The sequence below is a fragment of the Phycodurus eques genome, chromosome 1 (assembly GCF_024500275.1).
Source record: "Phycodurus eques isolate BA_2022a chromosome 1, UOR_Pequ_1.1, whole genome shotgun sequence".
NCBI classification, from domain to species: domain Eukaryota; kingdom Metazoa; phylum Chordata; class Actinopteri; order Syngnathiformes; family Syngnathidae; genus Phycodurus; species Phycodurus eques.
In genome coordinates this window covers 25956566-25975542 of record NC_084525.1, presented here as the reverse complement: position 1 = coordinate 25975542, position 18977 = coordinate 25956566, and the positions used below count along the sequence as shown (strand labels likewise).

The 18977-nt window shown below is 43.7% G+C and overlaps 1 protein-coding gene across 6 annotated transcripts in view; it reads right to left on the bottom strand.

The window, feature by feature from the left end:
• The window catches only part of magixa (MAGI family member, X-linked a), a 59728-nt gene that overhangs the window by 9258 nt on the left and 31493 nt on the right, over window positions 1-18977 (bottom strand). For 4 of the 6 annotated variants that reach the window (XM_061685157.1, XM_061685166.1, XM_061685190.1 and 1 more), the window contains exons 16-19: window positions 16862-17119; window positions 8665-8865; window positions 8148-8212; window positions 3967-4113 (exon numbers count right to left, since the gene is read on the bottom strand). In XM_061685157.1, coding sequence (XP_061541141.1) covers window positions 3967-4113; window positions 8148-8212; window positions 8665-8865; window positions 16862-17119 — 671 coding nt within the window. The other 2 variants (XM_061685197.1, XM_061685172.1) reach the window with 2 other exon arrangements.

Below are 18977 nucleotides of genomic sequence, written 5' to 3'. Positions count from 1 at the left end.
CTTTGATGAAGCCCGTTGGCGGTGGATCAAACCATGCATCCTGGCGTAACCATCTATACCTTTTATTTATCCACAGGCTCTGAACCAAACCATACATGCAGAAACGGGTTCCTCTCTCCCTTATGTTGGTGTGACCACTATATTACAAGGGTTGTAAATACACCGACGATTCGGGCAAGGGCCCCTTATTTGGACCAGTTCACATTCGTCCAGGAGTAAAATTTCACTCCTTCACAATGAATGACCCCCTATGTGGCCACCGTGAGTTTGTGGGAGAGGTACCTAACTTTTACTGTCAATCTATATCTGTTCCCTGGACTCGGGTGGCAGGCTTGGCTTTATCGCTTTGCACTTATGGTCTGTGTTTTCCTTGTTCTCTTTTTCATGTCCTGTTACTTGGTCCCTTTGGTGAAATCTTCAGTCTCTCGCATGGTTGGCACTGCATTTGTCCACTATTCACAGGGGACCTCTGATGACCCACTAATGTCCCCCGCTATTGACCAACGTTTTCCTGACCTTTTCCCTCAACCAGACTGCTTGGATGAAAACGACAACATGAATGATGACCATGACTCATATTCCTCAGTCTAACTTCATTGCATGACTGATTTACAAACCCACTTATGTAGGATTTTCTTAGACCTAAGGTGTGAATTTCTAGATAATGAGGTTGTTTTGTAAGTACATGATATACTGGTGTCTTTTTGACTACTTCATACCATCTTAATGTTTTGGTTACTTCGTGTGAAATGTTTAATAATTTTCCTTTCGTATATGATTAATAGTTGATTATGTTATAATATCAAAAGGGGGGAGCTGAGTTGGAATTTTTTTGTTTTATATATACCAAATATTAGTTCTATATAACCTTTACCTGTTATATTGCTCCTCGTCAGCACAGTAGGCATATGTCCTGGATTGTTTTGACTACTCCCTGTTTTCCTCCTCCTTTCTCAACCTCTGCATGTACCCTTTCCCATAAAGATAAGTTTGAATGCAGCTGGAAGATAACTGTGCGAGAATTTTGTGGGAACGAGAGGGATGTATTTCTTTTTTTTTTCCCCCTCTTCTTCTGTCTTTTTCCCTTCTGTATAACAAAGAATGTTTTGGTTGGGATACAGTACCTTACTGAACGACTTGTACCATTTGCTCTTTTTGCAAAGATTACTTTTTTTTTTTTTCTTATAATAAAAACCCACAAAGACAGGATTGCTTCCTTACTTATTCTGTCAGAGAAAGATTTGACAAAACACCGAAGTTGTGAAATCGGACCGGCCGATAATGGCCCTGGGTGAGACTTGGTTCAAAAGAGCCGGTAATTGTACACAGCAAGTTGCGTGAACTTGGGAAACTGGTTGGGAATGCACGCCAGTCCCATCGCGGCTTTTGCTTGGAGGACATGATGGACCTGAGAAAATATTTGGAAGTGACCGCTATCGTTAAGCGGACCTGTGGCTATGAGAGCGAGACAGGTCGTTTCGCCTCCCCGACTCTCGCCACGCAATTGGGACATTCTCTCGTAAAAGCGAACCAGCTCTTGAAGTCGCGTGCGCTGCTGGAGGGAAAAAATCACCTCGTAGACCAGCAGTTTAATGAGGTACACGTGCAGTTATGGAACACCCTAGTGTCATCTGTGGCGCTCAGGAACTTAAGGGAGCGACGCTGGAAGGCCCATCTCCTATTCACATGTGATATCCGCAAACTCCACAGTTACTTAGAACGTTCACACTGTGCTGCCTGCAGAAAATTGAACCGCTCACTGTCCCCCGGGGCCTGGGTGGAACTCTCCAAGATTTGGCTAAGCCAAATGATTTCATTCAACCGCAGGTGGGAAGGGGAAGTCTCAGCGATGTCCCTCTCAGTGTTCAGCCAACGGGAACTCTGAGGACATCATGCTGAGCTGGAACGACCACTCTCCATAGTTGAAAAGTGTCTCTGCTGGCACTTCATCCGTCTGGTGATAAGAGGAAAATGTGGGCGACCGGTCTCTGTGCTCTGCCCGCCACGAATGATGGCATCTCACCAGCGACTAGTTGAACAGCGGGGCGCTTGCAGTACAATGGTCGATAATCACTACCTCTTCGCATCACACGCACGGTGCGAAGTGTTGAGAGAATACGCCCGGCTTTGTGAAGCCAAGAACCGCCTCGCCCTAACTTCCACACGGCTCAAGAAACACACTGCGAGTACAGCGACTGTATTGAACATGTCAAGAATCGAACTGGACCAATTAGCCAACTTTCTGGGGGATGATATAAGAATACACCACTAATATTACCAGCTACCAGATAAGACGATACAAGTGGCCAAGATTAGTAAACTACTAATGGCCTAGGAAGAGGGGCGCCCGGGTCAATTCCCCATCTGCAGCTTGGATCACATTGAGATCTCTCCTGAAAGTAAGTGCCGGAGGTCTCATTCCATATTTTGGAACATTGTGGGGCCTGCCTCTGATCATTTAGTAATTTTTATGTCAGCAGATTGACGACGGTTCGGACAGCAAGCCGTGAGTCCGAAAGAGCCGCCCTCTCTGAGAGTGAAGCAGATGACGCGCATTCCAGACCACCCGCACTGCCTGTGGCGGTCGATCCAACCTTGGGCCTCATGCCACTGCTCGGGCAGATGGTTCCTTCAGCCTGTGGGTTCGCTGACCCGACCTTTCAAAGGTGGTGCTCGCGCTCATGCTTGGTAGTCCCGCTCCCCAGCGAGACTGAGATGCCCCGTCTTCCCCAGCAGTTCTTCCATGGATCCCGCCGCCTAGTCGGCATCAGCCGCTGCCCCACCGGCGTCAGAAACCAGCCCGTGCGGGCCCAGTCTGTTGGCCGAGCCACCACCCCGTCTCAGTCACAACCCACCATTGGCGAGCCTCCGCTGACCAGCCTTGCACTCTCCCGCGGACAGTTCCTCCAGCCTGTGGGTTAAAATTTGCAGCCTTACGAACAGAGTGCTCGGAAGGACCCTTACACTTAGGCTACCTGGTTGATACTGCCAGTAGCATATGCTTGTCTCAAAGATTAATCTATGCAAGTCTAAGTACACACGGCCTGTACAGTGAAACTGTGAATGGCTCATTAAATCACTTATGGCTCCTTTGACCGCTGTGCCATTACCTGGATAAGTGGCAATTTCCGAGCTAATACATGCATACGAGGGCCAACCTCCAGGGACGCACGCATTTATCAGACCAAAACCCACATGGTGCGGCCCCTGCGCGGTGCGGCCAGCATGCGTGCTGGCTGCGGTGGGATCCCGGCAACCAAAGTTGGAATCCGGGTGCACCACTGCACGTCTCGCCTGCCGCGTCTGGGAGGTGGAGCCCGAGTGCGGGCGATAGGACCAGAAATATTTGCTGAACTTGGGACGGCTTTTCCGACCCCAGAAAACGGCGTTGACTCAGGACTTGCCATCGATCACTGGCTGTCTATATCGATATAGACAGCCAGTGTTCGATGGCCATGGAAGTCTGGACCCACTAAGGAGTGTGTAACAAACTCCACCTGATGAATCAACAAGCCCTGAAAATGGATGGCGCTGTGGAGCATCGGGCCCACACCCGGCCGTCTCCGGCATTGCGAGCAGGGGACACAAACCCCCGTGCCTAAACCCACGCTGCAACGAGGAGGAGCGCCACCGCGGTGCACACGGAAGCCTTGGGCGCGTGCCTGGGTGGAGCCGATCTTGGTGGTAGTAGCAGATATTCAAAAGAAAAAGCTTTGAAGACCAAAGTAGAGAAAGTCTTTCCATGTGAACAGCAGTTGAACAACACAGACCTAATTTCTTGGTTGGGGTTTCATGCATAGCAGAGCAGCACTGTCGCTGTGATCTATTGAAAGTCAGCCCTTGACCCAAGCTTTTGTCGGCCAGACCGCACGAGCGCTGGGCTGACAAACCGCTCATTCTCATTCTGTATTGTCGTCCTGGCAAGGACTTTAAAGCGAGAGTGTGTGTGTATGTGTGTGTGTGTACCTGCATCTTGTTGCTGCACTGGGCTGGCCCTCCATCCATTAGTCCCAGCACATACAGTCCCATGTTGTACTCACTGCCCCCCCTCAGAGAGAAACCAAAACCCGTGGGACCTCGTTCCAGATCCACTCTGTAGAACCTAGACTCATTCTGACAGACAAGCAATGCAAACATGTTTACTAAAATTAAGCTGTTATATTTGAATTCACCTGTTCATGAATGAACCTGTAGACTGCTATGTTGGCTTCTGGTTTTGTCTCAGCGGGTATGGAACAGTTTTTTTGTTTTTGTGAACAAAATGACTTTTAATTTGAATCTTCTGTAACTTGTGTGGCAGAGGTGGGACCAAGTCATTGCTTTGCGAGTCACAAGTACGCCTCAAGTCTTTGTCCTCAAGTCCCGAGTCAAAGTCCCAAGTTGAGACAGGCAAGTCCTGAGTCAAGTCTCAAGTCGAAACATGCAAGTCCTGAGTCAGGTCCTACACCTTGAATTTCGAGTCCTTTCAAGTCATATTAACAACAAAATAAAAATATATATTAATATATATATTTATATATGGCAGCACGGTGAAAGACTGGTTAGACCGTCTGCCTCACAGTTCTGAGGACCTGGGTTCAATCCCCGGCCCCGCCTGTGTGGAGTTTGCATGCTCTCCCCGTGCCTGTGTGGGTTTTTTCCGGGCTTTCCTCCCACATCCCAAAAACATGTATGCTAAGGTTGATTGACAACTCTAAATTTCCCGTAGGTGTGAATGTGAGTGTGAATGGTTGTTTGTTTGTATGTGCCCCGGGATTGGCTGGCAACCAGTTCAGGGTGTACCCCGTCTTCTGCCCGATGATAGCTGGGATAGGCTCCAGCACGCCCGCGACCCTAGTGAGGATAAGGGGCTCAGAAAATGGATGGATGGATGGATAATTAACATCCTTATTGTTACATTAATTGTCATTGTCGTTTCTGTGTATGTTAACAGTGGTTCTTTGAATTTATACCTAATTTAACGCACATTTATTGCTGATTTATGTTGTACTGTTAGTTTTTTCCCCCATGAAACCATTACTTTCCGTAGTGTGTAAAAGAATGACATCTCGGTCAATTCATTTAAAAGACATGCCCATCAGGACGTTAACTCTGTAAAGATAAGAACTAATTATGGCAATAATAGCGTGGTATCCTTTGACCCAATAAATAATCAGTAAGATCCGCAGCATTAAGTTGTCTTTTTTCATATTTTCCTGTAGTATAACAATAAGTGACACATATAGCCATAGAAAGAGAAGTTACGAATTTTGGGCTCTCTGTGCTTTCGTCAGAGTAGCAAGTCTTTTCAAGTCAATGGGTTCAAGTCTAAGTCAAGTCACAAGTGCTTCACTCACTGCTACATTAGCTTCTGGAGCTATCTGGAACAGCTTTATGTGAACAAAAGAAATTAATTTCCATCTTCTGTGACTGGTGTGGTGTATTTAAGTACTGATATCAGATTGAGAGTAAAGATGTACAGTGGGAGGAAAAAGGATGTCAACCCTTTGGAATTTCTTAAATGTATGCATAAATTGGTCATAAAGTGTGGTCTGATCATATTAATCACAAGAATAAACAATCTGCTTAAATTATGTAATACCACAAAAAATATGTTTTCATGTTTTTATTGAAAATAACGTAAACATTCACAGGAGAAGAAAAATTAAGTGAACCTGTAGGCTACAGAGCCTAGCCAATCAGATTCAGACAAACTTCATTGATTGACTTCCTGTCCTGTGAATGTTTACGTTCTTCTTCTTCTTCTTCTTCTTTTCCTCTCGGCCTGTTCCGTTAGCGTTGCCACAGCATGTCATCCATCCTTTTCCATGTAAGCCTATATCCTGCATCCTCCTCTCTAACACCAACTGCCCTCATATCTTCCCTCACTACATCTAACAACCTTCTCTTTGTTCTTTCTCTAGTTCTCTTGCCTGGGAGCTCCATCCTCATCATCCTTCTACCAATATACTCACTGTCTCTCTGGATGTGTCCAAACCATCGAATTCTGCTCTCTCTCCCTTTGTCTCTGAAACAACAAACAACTGTTCTCCTTCTTTAGTGGCCAACATGGCATACATGTCATCATATGCCTCTTGCTTGGCCTTTGCCACATCTACCTTCACCCTACATCGCATCCCCATGTATTCTTTTCTCCTCTCCTCAGTCCTCTCAGTGTCCCACTTCTTCTTAGCTAACCTCTTTCCTAGTATGATTTCCTGTACTTTAAGGTTCCACCACCAAGTCTCCTTCCTCTCTTTCCTACCAGAAGATACACCAATTACACTCCTGCCTGTCTCTCTGATCACCTTGGCTGTAGTGCTCCAGTCTTCTGGAAGCTCCTCCTATTCACCGAAAGCCCGTCTCACCTCTTTTCAAAAAGCCGCACAACACTCTTCCTTTCTCAGCTTCCACCACATGGTTCTCTGCTCTCCCTTTGTCTTCTTGATCTTCCTCCCCACCAGGAGAGTCATCTTCCGCACCACAATCCTATGCTGTCTAGCCACACTCTCCCCTTCCACTACTTTACAGTCAGTAACCTGTGTGCTTCTCCCTCCGCTCTTGTAGGTGACCCTATGTTCCTGCTTCTTCTGGAAGAAAGTGTTCAGTACAGCCATTTGCATCCTTTTTGCAAAGTCTACCACCCTCTGTCCCCTCCAAGTTCCTTTTCTGGATGCTGAACCTATCCCCCACTTCTTCATCACCAGTTTCCTTCACCTACATGTCCATTACAATCTGCACCAATCACGACTCTCTCTCTGTCTGGGATGCTCAGAACTACTTCGTCTAGGTCCTTCCAGATTGTCTCTTTCAGCGCTAGGTCACATCCTACTTGTGGGGGATAGCCACTAATCACATTTGACATAATACCATCAATTTCAAGTTTCAGCCTCATCACTCGATGTGATACTCTTTTCACCTCCAAGACATTCTTAGCTAACTCTTCCTTTAAAATAACCCCTACTCTCTTTAAAAACTAAATACCAAGTCCGAAGCCTTGGTGTACTGATAGATTCCGACCTGACTTTCAACAGTCATATCAAATCAATTACTAAAACTGACTTCTACCATCTGAAGAACATATCCAGAAGGCTTGCAATGTGCCAAGCAGAACAGTCGAAGCTCATCAATGCTTTTATCTCAAGTAGACTTGACTGTTGTAATGGTCTTCTGACTGGACTCCCCCAAAAGAGCATTAAACAGCTGGAGCTCATTCAGAATGCTGCAGCTCGGGTTCTTACCAGAACAAAGAGGTCAGAGTATATTTCTCCAATTCTAAAGTCTTTACACTGGCTTCAGTCATCTTTAGAATAGATTTTAAAGTTCTGCTACTGGTCCATAAATCACTAAATGGGTTAGGTTCTGAATACATGAAATAAATGCTAATGGGATATATACCCAGTAGGGCTCTGAGATCTACAGACTCATGTCAAATAGTGGAGCACAGAGTCCAAAGCAAACATAGTGAAGCAGCATTTAGCTATTACGCTGCACACAAATGGAATAAGTTGCCAACAGAAGTGTCGTCAACCCCAAGTGTGAATGTTTTTAAGTCCAGGTTAAAAAGCCTTCTTTTTTCTCATGCATTTTAGAGCATTTCCACTAATAAATGATATTTCTTGCACTGTACTCTGTACTTTCCTCTTCTCTTTCTGTCGAAGAACCCGCTTTGCACCTCTCCTCTTGAATTTCCACCGGCGCCCTGTAGGTTCACGGTGTCTGTGGCGGACGTTGTTAACCCAGGCCACGACCAATCCGGTATGGAATTCTGTGGATGAACGCTCACATTTATTTGGCAAAGTTTTAAGATGGATGCCCTTCCTGACGCAACCCTCTACATTGATCCGGGCTTGGGACTGGCCTAAAGTTTGCACTGGCTTGTGCCCCCATAGGTCTGCATTGAATGAAAAAATATAATTGCTTGTGTGGTATTAGTTTGAGCAGACTTTGTTTATTCTTATGATTCAGATGAAGATTAGACTACATTTTATAACTAATTTATACAGAAATTCACATACTTTCTCCTCTCACTGTAGTATGCTCGGTGAGCTTATGTAGTTAGCCACCGACTGGCTAGTTGCCACGTTTTTCATTTGGAATCAAAAGGTCAAGTATTTTATGTCTCAGCCAGTATGGAGTAGACTTCTCATTTGGATGGAGTGTGCTACCTTTGCCTTTCCTCTGCATCCCTTGGTGAAGTGCTTGTCAATTTCCACATCAACTCCTTCCGACTCTGCGTTGGATAACAAAAAGTTTGGATTCACCTTTTACGATCAAAAACGTGGAATTGAGAATTTTGGAACTTGGGACGGCACAGTGGGCGACTGTTTAGCACATTTGCCTCACAGCTCTGAGGACCCGGGTTCAAATCCGGCCTCGCCTGTGTAGAGTTTACATGTTCTCCCCGTGCCTGCGTGGGTTTTCTCCGGGTACTCCGTTTTCCTCCCACATTGCAAAAACATGCATGGTAGGTAAATTTAAGACTCCAAATTGTCCATCGGTGTGAATGTGAGTGCGAATAGTAATTTGTCTACATGTGCCCTGTGATTGGCTGGGGACAGTTCAGGTTGTACCCAGTCTCTCGTCCAGAGTCAGCTGGGATAGGCTCCAGGACGCCCGCGACCCTAGTGAGGATAAGCGGTAGAGAAAATGGATGGATACAAAAAAGTTGGTTGCACGTCTTACGTGTTCGCGGCTTCACTCTCAGCTTCAGTGTATTCCCCGCCCTCCTCAGGATCTGGGCTACGTCTCGGTGGTGTAGGGACGCTACCCCTCGTCCCTCCACGGCGTCCAGCTGGTCTCCGGGCTGGATGAGGCCGCTGCGGGCCGCTGGACTGCCACGGCGCACCGTCACGAAGCGATGGGACATCAGAGATTGGGATGGAGCTGGGCATGGGGGGGAAGAGTTCAGAGATGTCAATGTCTTCACTTGTGTCCCAAGGTCCTCATTTTGAGTCAAACTTTTGTGTTCAAATGTCATAATTTTGTGTGGGAATATCCTCATTTCTGTCTCTTTATTTTATATCCAATTTTCAAAATACCCTAATTTTGTGTCTAAATTTCCTATTCTTTGTCTGGCCTCATTTGTATCCTCATTTTGTGTCTAAATATCCTAATTATGTCTAAATGTCCTTATTATGTGTCCTAATGTCCTAATATTTCGTTAAATGTCCTGGTTTTTTTTTGTTAAACTGTCCTCAAATTGTCTTAATGTGATACCTTTGTTTCTAAATAGTCCTCATTTTGTGTCGATATGTCCTCATTCTGTATCTAAATGTCCTCAGTTTGTGTCCAAATGTTTTCATTTTGAGCCTAAAAATCCCAATTTTGTGGGAGTTGACTAATGTCAAAATCTCCCCACATTGTGTCAAAATGTCCTCAGTTTGTCTAAATGTCCCACCTGTTTCCGAAACTCCTTCATTTTGATCCAAATGTCATCACTTTGTATCTTCATAGCCTCACTTTGTGTCTAAATATCCACATTTTATGTCTAAATGTCCTAATTTTGTGTACAAGTCCTACTCGTATGTCTGTCAAAATGTCCACACACGGTGTCAAAATGTCTTCGCCCTCTATAAATGTGCTCATTTTTAGTCTAAATACCTTACTTTTGTCTAAAACTCCTCACTTTAGGTCAAAATTTCCCCACATTGTGTCAAAATGTCTTCATTTTGTGAATGAATTACCTCACTGTGTGTAAATGTTGAATATTTTTGTCTAAATGTCCTCAAATTGTGTCTCTGTATATCTTTAGCTGTTACCAGCGGAATGTATAATTGAAGAAGCACCAATTTGGAACACTGAATTATTCACAAGCCTCAAATGTGTCACGAAGGCACGAGAGCCATTTAGAATGTCTTCTTCTAGAATGTCCTCTGCTTGTAACCATTATCACGCCCAACACAAACGAAATCAGAGTGAACATTGAAATCTGTTTAAATTCAACATTCTTTCAATGTTCGCCTGTCAAAGTATCTCCTAAAGAGTTTTGAAGCACTGAGAGCTGATAAGCAAGGCGTTTGACGTCACGGTGTTGAGCAAACAAATGCTGGTGAGGGGGGAAAAAAACGAGAGCGGAGCTGACACGATCTGGACTGACAGCGCCACGCCACACGGAACATTTCACCAAAGTTAAAAATAGAACAAAAAAACAACGTCTAAAATTCTGCACCAGTTGTCCAAAGCTAAGACAGCAAGAGTTTGTGTGCCAAGCAACCTAGCAGTCTCCCTTTTTCCTGTCTTTGTGATAAGATAAGCTAGTATTTTCCCTTCTGCGGTTGTGCTAGGCATGCTACATTTATTGATTTATTTTTTGGTTCTGGTGGTTGTGCTAAAATAGCCTAACAGTTTGCCATTGTTTTCAGTCTTTGAGATTAAAAAAAGACTTGTTAATTCCCCTTCTGTGGTTGTGCTAAGCAATGCTAAAAAAAAAGGATTTCGCTTCAAGTGGTTGCTCTCAGCGAGGCTAGCCATTTCCTTTTACTCGTGCTACTTTCAATGGTTTTGCGTCTGTTTTGCCTCTTGTCAATGATAATGTATTACAAAACAATGTTTGATCAAACCATTTCTCGACATCAAGTGGATAATACATTATTTTTGAAGGTATTCTGTGTTGTTTCCACGATGGTAAAAGAAGAGGAGGAGTATCATATGATATGTCAGGTTGTATAATGTTTTTCTGTCACTTTTACTTTGTGGAACCTGGTAGAAGGCATGCCATATGCTTGTGTAACTTGGACAATGACATATAGAACAGGAGAATGTATTATTTTTTTTTATTCATAAATAACGGTTTCTCAACAGTTTTTTGTTTTGTTTTAAGAGATTCATTAAAGAGCGGGATTATACAAATTGGTGTACAGTAATTTTTCTTCTCCCAGTAAGGTGTTGTTTATTGTACCCTACTTCCTTGGAACACAATAAACACCTCACCTTTGAATAAAATAATTAACAGTGGAAAATACAGTTCTTGATAAACAAACCTAATTAATACATCTGAAGTAACGATCGTTATTTATTCTGAGCGGTCCTGCCTAAGGTTTGAACTCACGTGAGCACTGAGTGACATCTGGCACCGCACGAGCTGTAATCCGTTACACTCGCTCTTGTGCTAAGCTAAAAACCACAGAGCAAATCAGAAAACCTTGGTGTACTGAAAAATTCCGATCTGACTTTCAGTAGTCATGTCAAATCAATCACTAAAACAGCCTTCTACCAGCTGAAGAACATAGCAAGAGTGATAGTTGCATATTCCAAGGAGACCAGGAAAGCTCATCCGTACTTTTATCTCCAGCAGACTTGACTATTGTAATGATCTGCTGACTGGACTCAGGACTCAGGGGGGCATAATAAAATTAGTGAGCACCGAGCAGCTGTTCAATGTGGACGCTGAATTTTTTGACGGCTGTAACGAGTCAATGGTCAGTGATTTCCGTAACATTTGGCAGCTCTGGAATCATTAAATGGTTTAGGTCCTGATTACATACAATAAATGCAAATGGAATATAAACCCAGTGGGGTTCTGAGATCTCAGGTCAGATAGTGGAGCACAGCATCCAAAGCAAACATGGTGAAGCAGCATGTCGCTGTTCTGCTGCAAACAAAGGGAATAAGCTTCCAACAGAAGTGAATTCAGCCCCAAGTCTCATGTTAAGTCCGGGCTAAAAACTATTTTTTTTTCTCATGCTTATAAATTGAGAATTTTAGAGCTTTTCCATTTCTTGAATGATTTCTCTTGCACTGTATGTTTTTTCTCTCTGTTTTTTTCCTGTGTAATTTTAGTAAGCTGTCTTTCAATTTTCTTTACTTTGTATTTATAATGCATTTTTTGCTTTTTGTTTTTAAATCCTTTAAAATCCTTTATTCCGGTTTCCTCCCACATTCCCAAAACGTACATGGTAGGTTGATTGCCCGTAGGTGTGGATGTAAGTGCGAAAGGTTGTTTGTTTATACGTATGTGCGTTGCAATTCGCTGGCGACCAGTTTAGGGTGTACCCCGCCTCTCGCCCAGAGTCAGCTGGGATTGGCCAGCACGGCTGCGACTGTAGTGAGGATAAGCGGTAAGGAAAATGGATGGATGGATGGTTGTTCTAAGATAACACAGTAGCCGACTGGTTAGCACATAAGCCTCACCGCCTCTGAGGTCTCTGTTGAAATCCGGCATTCCTGTCTGGAGTCTGCATGTTCTCCCCAGTGTGGGTTTTCTTCGTGTTTTCTCCCAAATTCCAAAAACATGCATAATAGGTTAATTGACTCTAAATTGACCATAGGTGTGAATGTGAGTGTGAATAGTTGTTTGTTTACATATGCCCTGCAAATGGCTGGCGCCAAGTTCAGGGTGTACCCCGCCTCTCGCCCAAAGTCAGCTGGGATAGGCTCCAGCACACCCGCGAACCTAGTGTGGATAAGCGGTTGGTTATGCTCAACTAGGTTTCCCTTTGCTACCAGTGGTTGTGCTAAGCTCGGCTTGCAGTTTTCCTTCACTTCCGTTGGTTGTGCTAAAATAGCGGTTGTCAGCAGTCTTCAGTCGTGGTTTATTTCGTCCTCATAAGATGTCAAAAGTAAATAAATAAAAATTAACTCATCCGTAAAGAGTCTTCCTCGTCTTTATCAGCTGTCTGGAATGTTTGAACTTCTTTGCACTTGTGACTCACTTAAATAGTTTGCACACACGCATATACACACACAAATTGACATTGTCGGGCGTGTTGTGCAATTCTATAACTGGATGAGCTAGACCTGAGACAGTAACAAAATGGAGCAAGGTCATTAAAAAGTAAATAATGTGATGATGTAATTGTGGTACCATGTGTGTGCGTCTGTGAGTTTGTGTTTTTGTTGATGACTCAGTGATGGTTTCAAGCATGGTTGAGCAAAGTTTTCAGCTCAAGGGAGCTATTTGATTTTTAAAGCAGACAGATGGGCCAGGTCAGTCATGAAAAAAGTTAATGTAAAATAGTTTCTTTTATTCATCCATCCATCCATCCATCCATCCATTTTCCGTACTACTTATCCTCACTAGGGTTACGGGCGTGCTGGAGCCTCTCCCAGCTATCTTCAGGTACACCTTGAACTGGTTGACAGACAATCGCAGGGCACATATAAACAAACAACCATTCGCACTCATATTCACACCTACGGGCAATTTAGAGTCTTCAATTAACCTACCACACATGTTTTGGGGATGTGGGAGGAAACCGGCGTACCCGGAGAAAAGCCACGGGGAGAACATGCAGATTCCACACAGGTGAGGCTGGATCTTAACCCGGGTCCTCAGAACTGTGAGGCAGATGTGCTAAGCAGTCGTCGACCGTTCCACTAGTTTCTTTTAATTATAAAATAATAATTCATCCTATTTTTTTTATTATATTTGAATAATTTAATTGTTTTATTTATTTATGTATAATTGGTTATTTCACTGATACAGTATTTGTTATTTTGGTATTTATAATAATTATTTAATAAAATCCATCCATCCATTTTCTGAGCCGCTTCTCCTCACTAGGGGGGGGGGGGGGGGGGCCTGCTAGAGCCTATCCCACCTATCATCGGGCAGGAGGCGGGGTACACCCTGAACTTCCTACATGTGAGGGCATTACAGTAATTAAGTGTAGTGTAAAAGCCATAAAAAACAATCACAGGAAACCACAGATTTACCTGATAGACAAGTAGATACATTCCACACACAAAAAAATTGTGATGTAGAAGGGCAGCGATAGGTGAACTGCAATATAACTGTGGAACGCTATGCTGCACGGTGAAGAACGGAGTGGGCCGTAGAGGCTGACAATTTTCGGGATTCCCATCGGGTTCTGTGGGTCCCGCGGGATGGGAGTGAATTTCACCAGCAATCATGGAATTGGGCAGGAGCGGGAGCATAGGTCATCGGGAGCGGGAACTATGAAAACAAAGAAAAAAAAAATGGATGGGAGTGGAAACTATGATGGTGGGAGTTGACGGGAGTGGAAACCATGACGGGAGTGAAAACATGACGCTAACCCTATTTTATTTACTAATACCATCCATCCTTCCATCCATTATCTGAGCTCCTTTTCCTCACAAGGGTCGCGGGAGCGCTGGAGCCTATCCCAGCTATCATCTGGCAGGAGGCGGGGTGCGCCCTGAACTGGTTGCCAGCCAATCGCAGGCCACAAATAAACAAACAACCATTTGCACTCACATTCACACCTACGGGCAATTTAAAGTCTTCAATTAACCTACCATGCATGTTTTTGGGATGTGGGAGGAAACCGGAGTGCCCGGAGAAAACCCACGCAGACACGGGGAGAACATGCAAACTCCACACAGGCGGGGCTGGGGATTGAACCCGGTCCTCAGAACTGTGAGGCAGACGCTTTAACCAGATGTCCAACGTGCCGCCAGGAACTAATACCGTTTTTGTTAATCAATTTATGTTTTGTTTCTTGATCATTCCGGTAATTCAATGCACCGATTACGGTGACTAATGTAGACACATACTGCAAACTTTATACCGAGGAAGAAACACCGAGCAGGGTTGACTGGGAGTTAAAAAAAAGTTTAGGGAGTGGGATCCTGTAGAATTTTGGCTCGATATTGGAATCAGTCTTTGTGTGAGTGGGACTTTTTTGTTAAAAAATTTGAGATTAGGTAAAATCTTTTTTTTTTTTTTTTTAACTCAGGAGTGGGCGGAATTTTTTTAAAGACTCGGGATTGGGAGGGAGTGGGTGAAATCTCTGTGTGAGTGGGAGGGAGCGGGAGTCAAAATCCACTCCCGTGCCAGCCTATAGTGGGGCGTATGTACCCATTAAAACGAATGAAAGACTCGTCCATCTAAACACTGGCAGGATTATTTTATCATCTTCACCACATCTTCACGATCATCACATCTCTCATCAATGCACTTGATCACATGATCAGAGATTCTTCTTATGCTGGCATGCGGCACTCAAATGAAGGTTTGTTTATTTCCACCACAGTTAAATGTCATCATTAGGAGATCTTTGTTCAAGCTCATCTCCATCCATTTTTGATAGCTTCAATATCCTCAAAAGGGTCACAGATGAGTTGGAGCCTAGCTCGGCTGACCTCTCAATGTCAGGGCACATATAGATAGACAACAGACTGGTTGCCTGCCAATGTCAGCACAAATATGGACAAACATAGAACTGGTCACCAGTCAATATCTGGGCACTTAGTGGGCACATAAAAAAAACAACAACAGAATAATCGCCAGCCAATGTCAGATTACATAATAGATAAACAATGGACAGTTCCTCAATGTTTTGAGAATGTGGAAGGAAGCTGGATAGAACCCACACAAGCACAGGGAGAATATAAAAACTCCACGCAGGAAGGCCAGAGCCCAGATTCAAACCCTGAACCTCAGAACTGAGAGGCAAACATGCTAACTAATCATCCACCGTGCTGTCCTCATCTGATCTCTGATCAGTTTAGAGCCCCAACCAGGTGACCTCATCAGCAGTACCAGGAGCGTGCAAACGCGCGCACACACACACACACACGCACACACACGCACGCATACACACACACACGCACACTTACATTTAGAGTCCTTGACCATCTTGAAAATGGACTGCAGTCGCTCCAACATGATGAACCAGAACCTTTTTATGTGTCTACGTGTGTGTTGAGTCTCAGAAAGCAGGCAAACATTTCAGCTGAGGGGAAACCACTCGCCGAGGGGGCTGAGCCTGCACTGGTGGGAGGGGTTGACACACAGATTGTGTGTGAGTGTGTGTGTGTGTGTGTGTGTGCAATAATCTATGAGGACACACCCCCGAAACTTAAACCAAACTCAGGGCAAACCACCTGACACACACACACACACTTTGAGTCCGGAAAAACAATTCAGGGAGCAAAAAGTCATCGTTTTTTTTTCCAGGGTAGACACAACGACATAAAAAGCATCATAGTCACATAAAAAGTGACCACAACACTGTAAAAAGTGACAATAGCCGTTACAAGTGGTGATAGCAAGGAAACTAGGGGCAACAACAAGGTAGCAAATGGCGATAAACGGTGTAAAAAGCGTGATAGCGACATAATAAGTGGCAATAATGAGATGACAAATGTGATAACGAGGTAAGATAAGTGTGATATGATGTAAGTGTTATAACAACATAAGTTTCATAACAAATTAAAAAATGATGATAACGGTGTCACAAGTGTGATAATGGCGCTACGGGTGGTGATGAGGTAACCAATGGTGATAACAGTGGGCCAGAACTGTTAAGCTGTTATAGTGGTACCACGACTTGCGACTAATTTGTTCCATGGCCAAGCTAGTAATTTAATTTAGAGTGAACCATCACTATTCTCCGAGGATAGGGACCGAGTCCTGCCGCGAATAGCAAAAATCTGTGAATAATTGACGCAAAAAAGACCTTTTGTCTTTGGGTATAGATGCAACAAGATGGTGGAAAAGCAATTAAAATGGAGAGGATCATAAAGAATCAACACCATGCTTCTAGCATGCACACAATCATGAACCCACGTTACATAAACAACTGTATTCACTACATAAATTATACTAGACAAATAAACCACGTTCAAATGAGGCCCATCAATAGTATTACCCAGCACAAACTGATACGTCACACATGGGCAAACAAATATGTGCACTAGCACTTTAAATGAACGTTATAAGTAATTCAATTCACCTTTTTGTATTTGACTCCAATTTTGGCTCGCAGCACAAAGCAAAAAAAACTTGACCAAGCAACAGTTCGTAAATGAAAAACTTGTAACTTGAGGCGCTTGTAAATAAAAATACTACTGTAGTTCCTCCATTACACTAAAAAGTTGTTGTCAAAGTTGATGAGTGTTCAGTTTCAAAACGAAAAAAATAAAAATAAATAACAATGGAAACGGGACTACTCACTTCCACGGTTGACTTCTTGAGATGCAATGACAAATCCGAAGCCTTCGCCAGGCCGCCTCATCAGCTCCACCTCCACCTTCTTCCCCTCTCTCGGGTCTTTGGCGACTGCCCCTGTGATTGGCCCCCCCGCGCTCTCCTCCACCCCCTGTAGGTCATGTGGCTCCAAGGTCAAGGTCACAGGAACGGAGTCCAGGAAGCTGGTGCTCTGGATGAGGCCTGAGGTAGGGGGGGCGTTCAGAGTCTGCCTAGGAGGGGTCCCTGGAAAACAAGAAGACACACTGAGGCTCTATTTTCTTAGATAGAGAATCTGCAGCGGGGCACAAATGCCGGCGTATCCTGATTTTCATGCAAGCGCATGGCTCGCTGCTCATGCTTGCCAATTTGGCAGACTGGTCTGTGCCAAGCTGGGAGTTCAGGCACAGCGAGGGTGTGTCCTTGGCGATCAATTTGGTGGCAGAAAGCAGGTTTAAACTTACAGTACACCTACTCAGACCACGTCTAAATACTGCCACAAAGTATATCGCTGTTCTAATGCAGTTTGGGTGAATTTATGTTTCGGTGTATTTATGTTTATTCATGTGTGTGTTTAAAATATAATATTGGACAAATGTGGGTCTGATGCATCTAACTGGAGACTGTTTTTCAACTTACTATTTCCTTATAAAGTAACAATTTTGGGAGTGAAGAAACATTTCCAATGCACACAGATTTTTTTGTATTGTAGCCACTTGTAACAAAACAAACCGCATGAAAATCGCTTAAAAATTCTGCGAGTTACTCGATGATTTTCTTTGTGTGTGCTCGTGTGCAAAAGTCTCAATAGAAATGAATGGAGCGGAACCATCGCAGAACTCCCGGTTCAAGATAGCGGGCACTCTACTTAATCGATTTGTTGCAAATTTCTATTTGCAACACTGTTTATTCCCTACTTCAACAACGTAGCTGGCTCGGACCCAACACGTACAGCGAGCAGAAGAAGATGGAGTTTGTCTACAAATAATACACATCTCTGGTGAGTATGATGTGTTTTGTTGAAAGTTTTTAGTTTTGTTAGTAAAGAGGCCCGTTTAGTCACTAATCCACATTTTGCGCTGTGCCAAGTGTAGCAACTTGTGGCTTCGTGGGTAAGGCGGTCGCATCACTTGCTTTACTTCTTCACATCATGGGTTCAAGTACTGCTATTTATCTTTTACTTTACAATGTTCACAATTTCTTGTAGCCGATGTGGAGGAGCAAATGAGACATTGTGTTTCACGTTTTTATTGAAAACTTGAACACAGACTATTGGACAATTTTGATGTAGAATGTGACGAATCTGCAGGCAGGAAGAACAAAATTACTGGTCTCACGTTGCCCCAACGGCCACAGCTGGAATCGGGCGCTAATTAATATGGGAGTCAGTTGAACCGTAACACTGGCGTGGTTTTATACAATTTTAAACAATTACATCATAATTCATTAGCCCGGTAGGCTCGCGATAGAGTTGACTGTTGTAATGGAAGATAAAAAGTTCTTTGACAAGAACTGTTTTGGTCACCAGCCACTGTGGCCACCAGGCGTTATTAGGAACCCCACGCGTCTTCCCGGCAGGGCACGGCCTGCTCCAATATTACTATTACAGGACAATATAGACATTTTTTTTCCTTTGAGGAGCAGTTTTGCTAATCATTTCCTCATTTGAGGAGCAACTTTTTAATTTTGAGGAGCAATTTTTTGCAGGTTAATCGCACAGGCACCCAAAGCAAGGGTTTTATTAAACAATAAAAATATGACAATATAACGGGGGAGTTGAGTGTAGGGCAGCTATTGAATATTTTAGTACTCAAGTATCCTAGTGAAAATTCTATCGAATAATCAAGTATATATATATATATATATATAGCATTTATAGCCTTTGTGCAACTTCACTTAAGCAGCTAGCATTTTAGCATTTCGTGACATATTAGTACAACGATGTACATTAGCTTCATGGCTGTGCATTTATGAGCTTAGACAGCTGACTAGGAATAAGACAAATATTCTTCATACTACTAGAAGTTTTATTGGAAGTATTGAATTTGTTCAAAATAACTTGAAACTTGAAGAGATCTTGAGTGGAAACAAATATTTCCTTCTT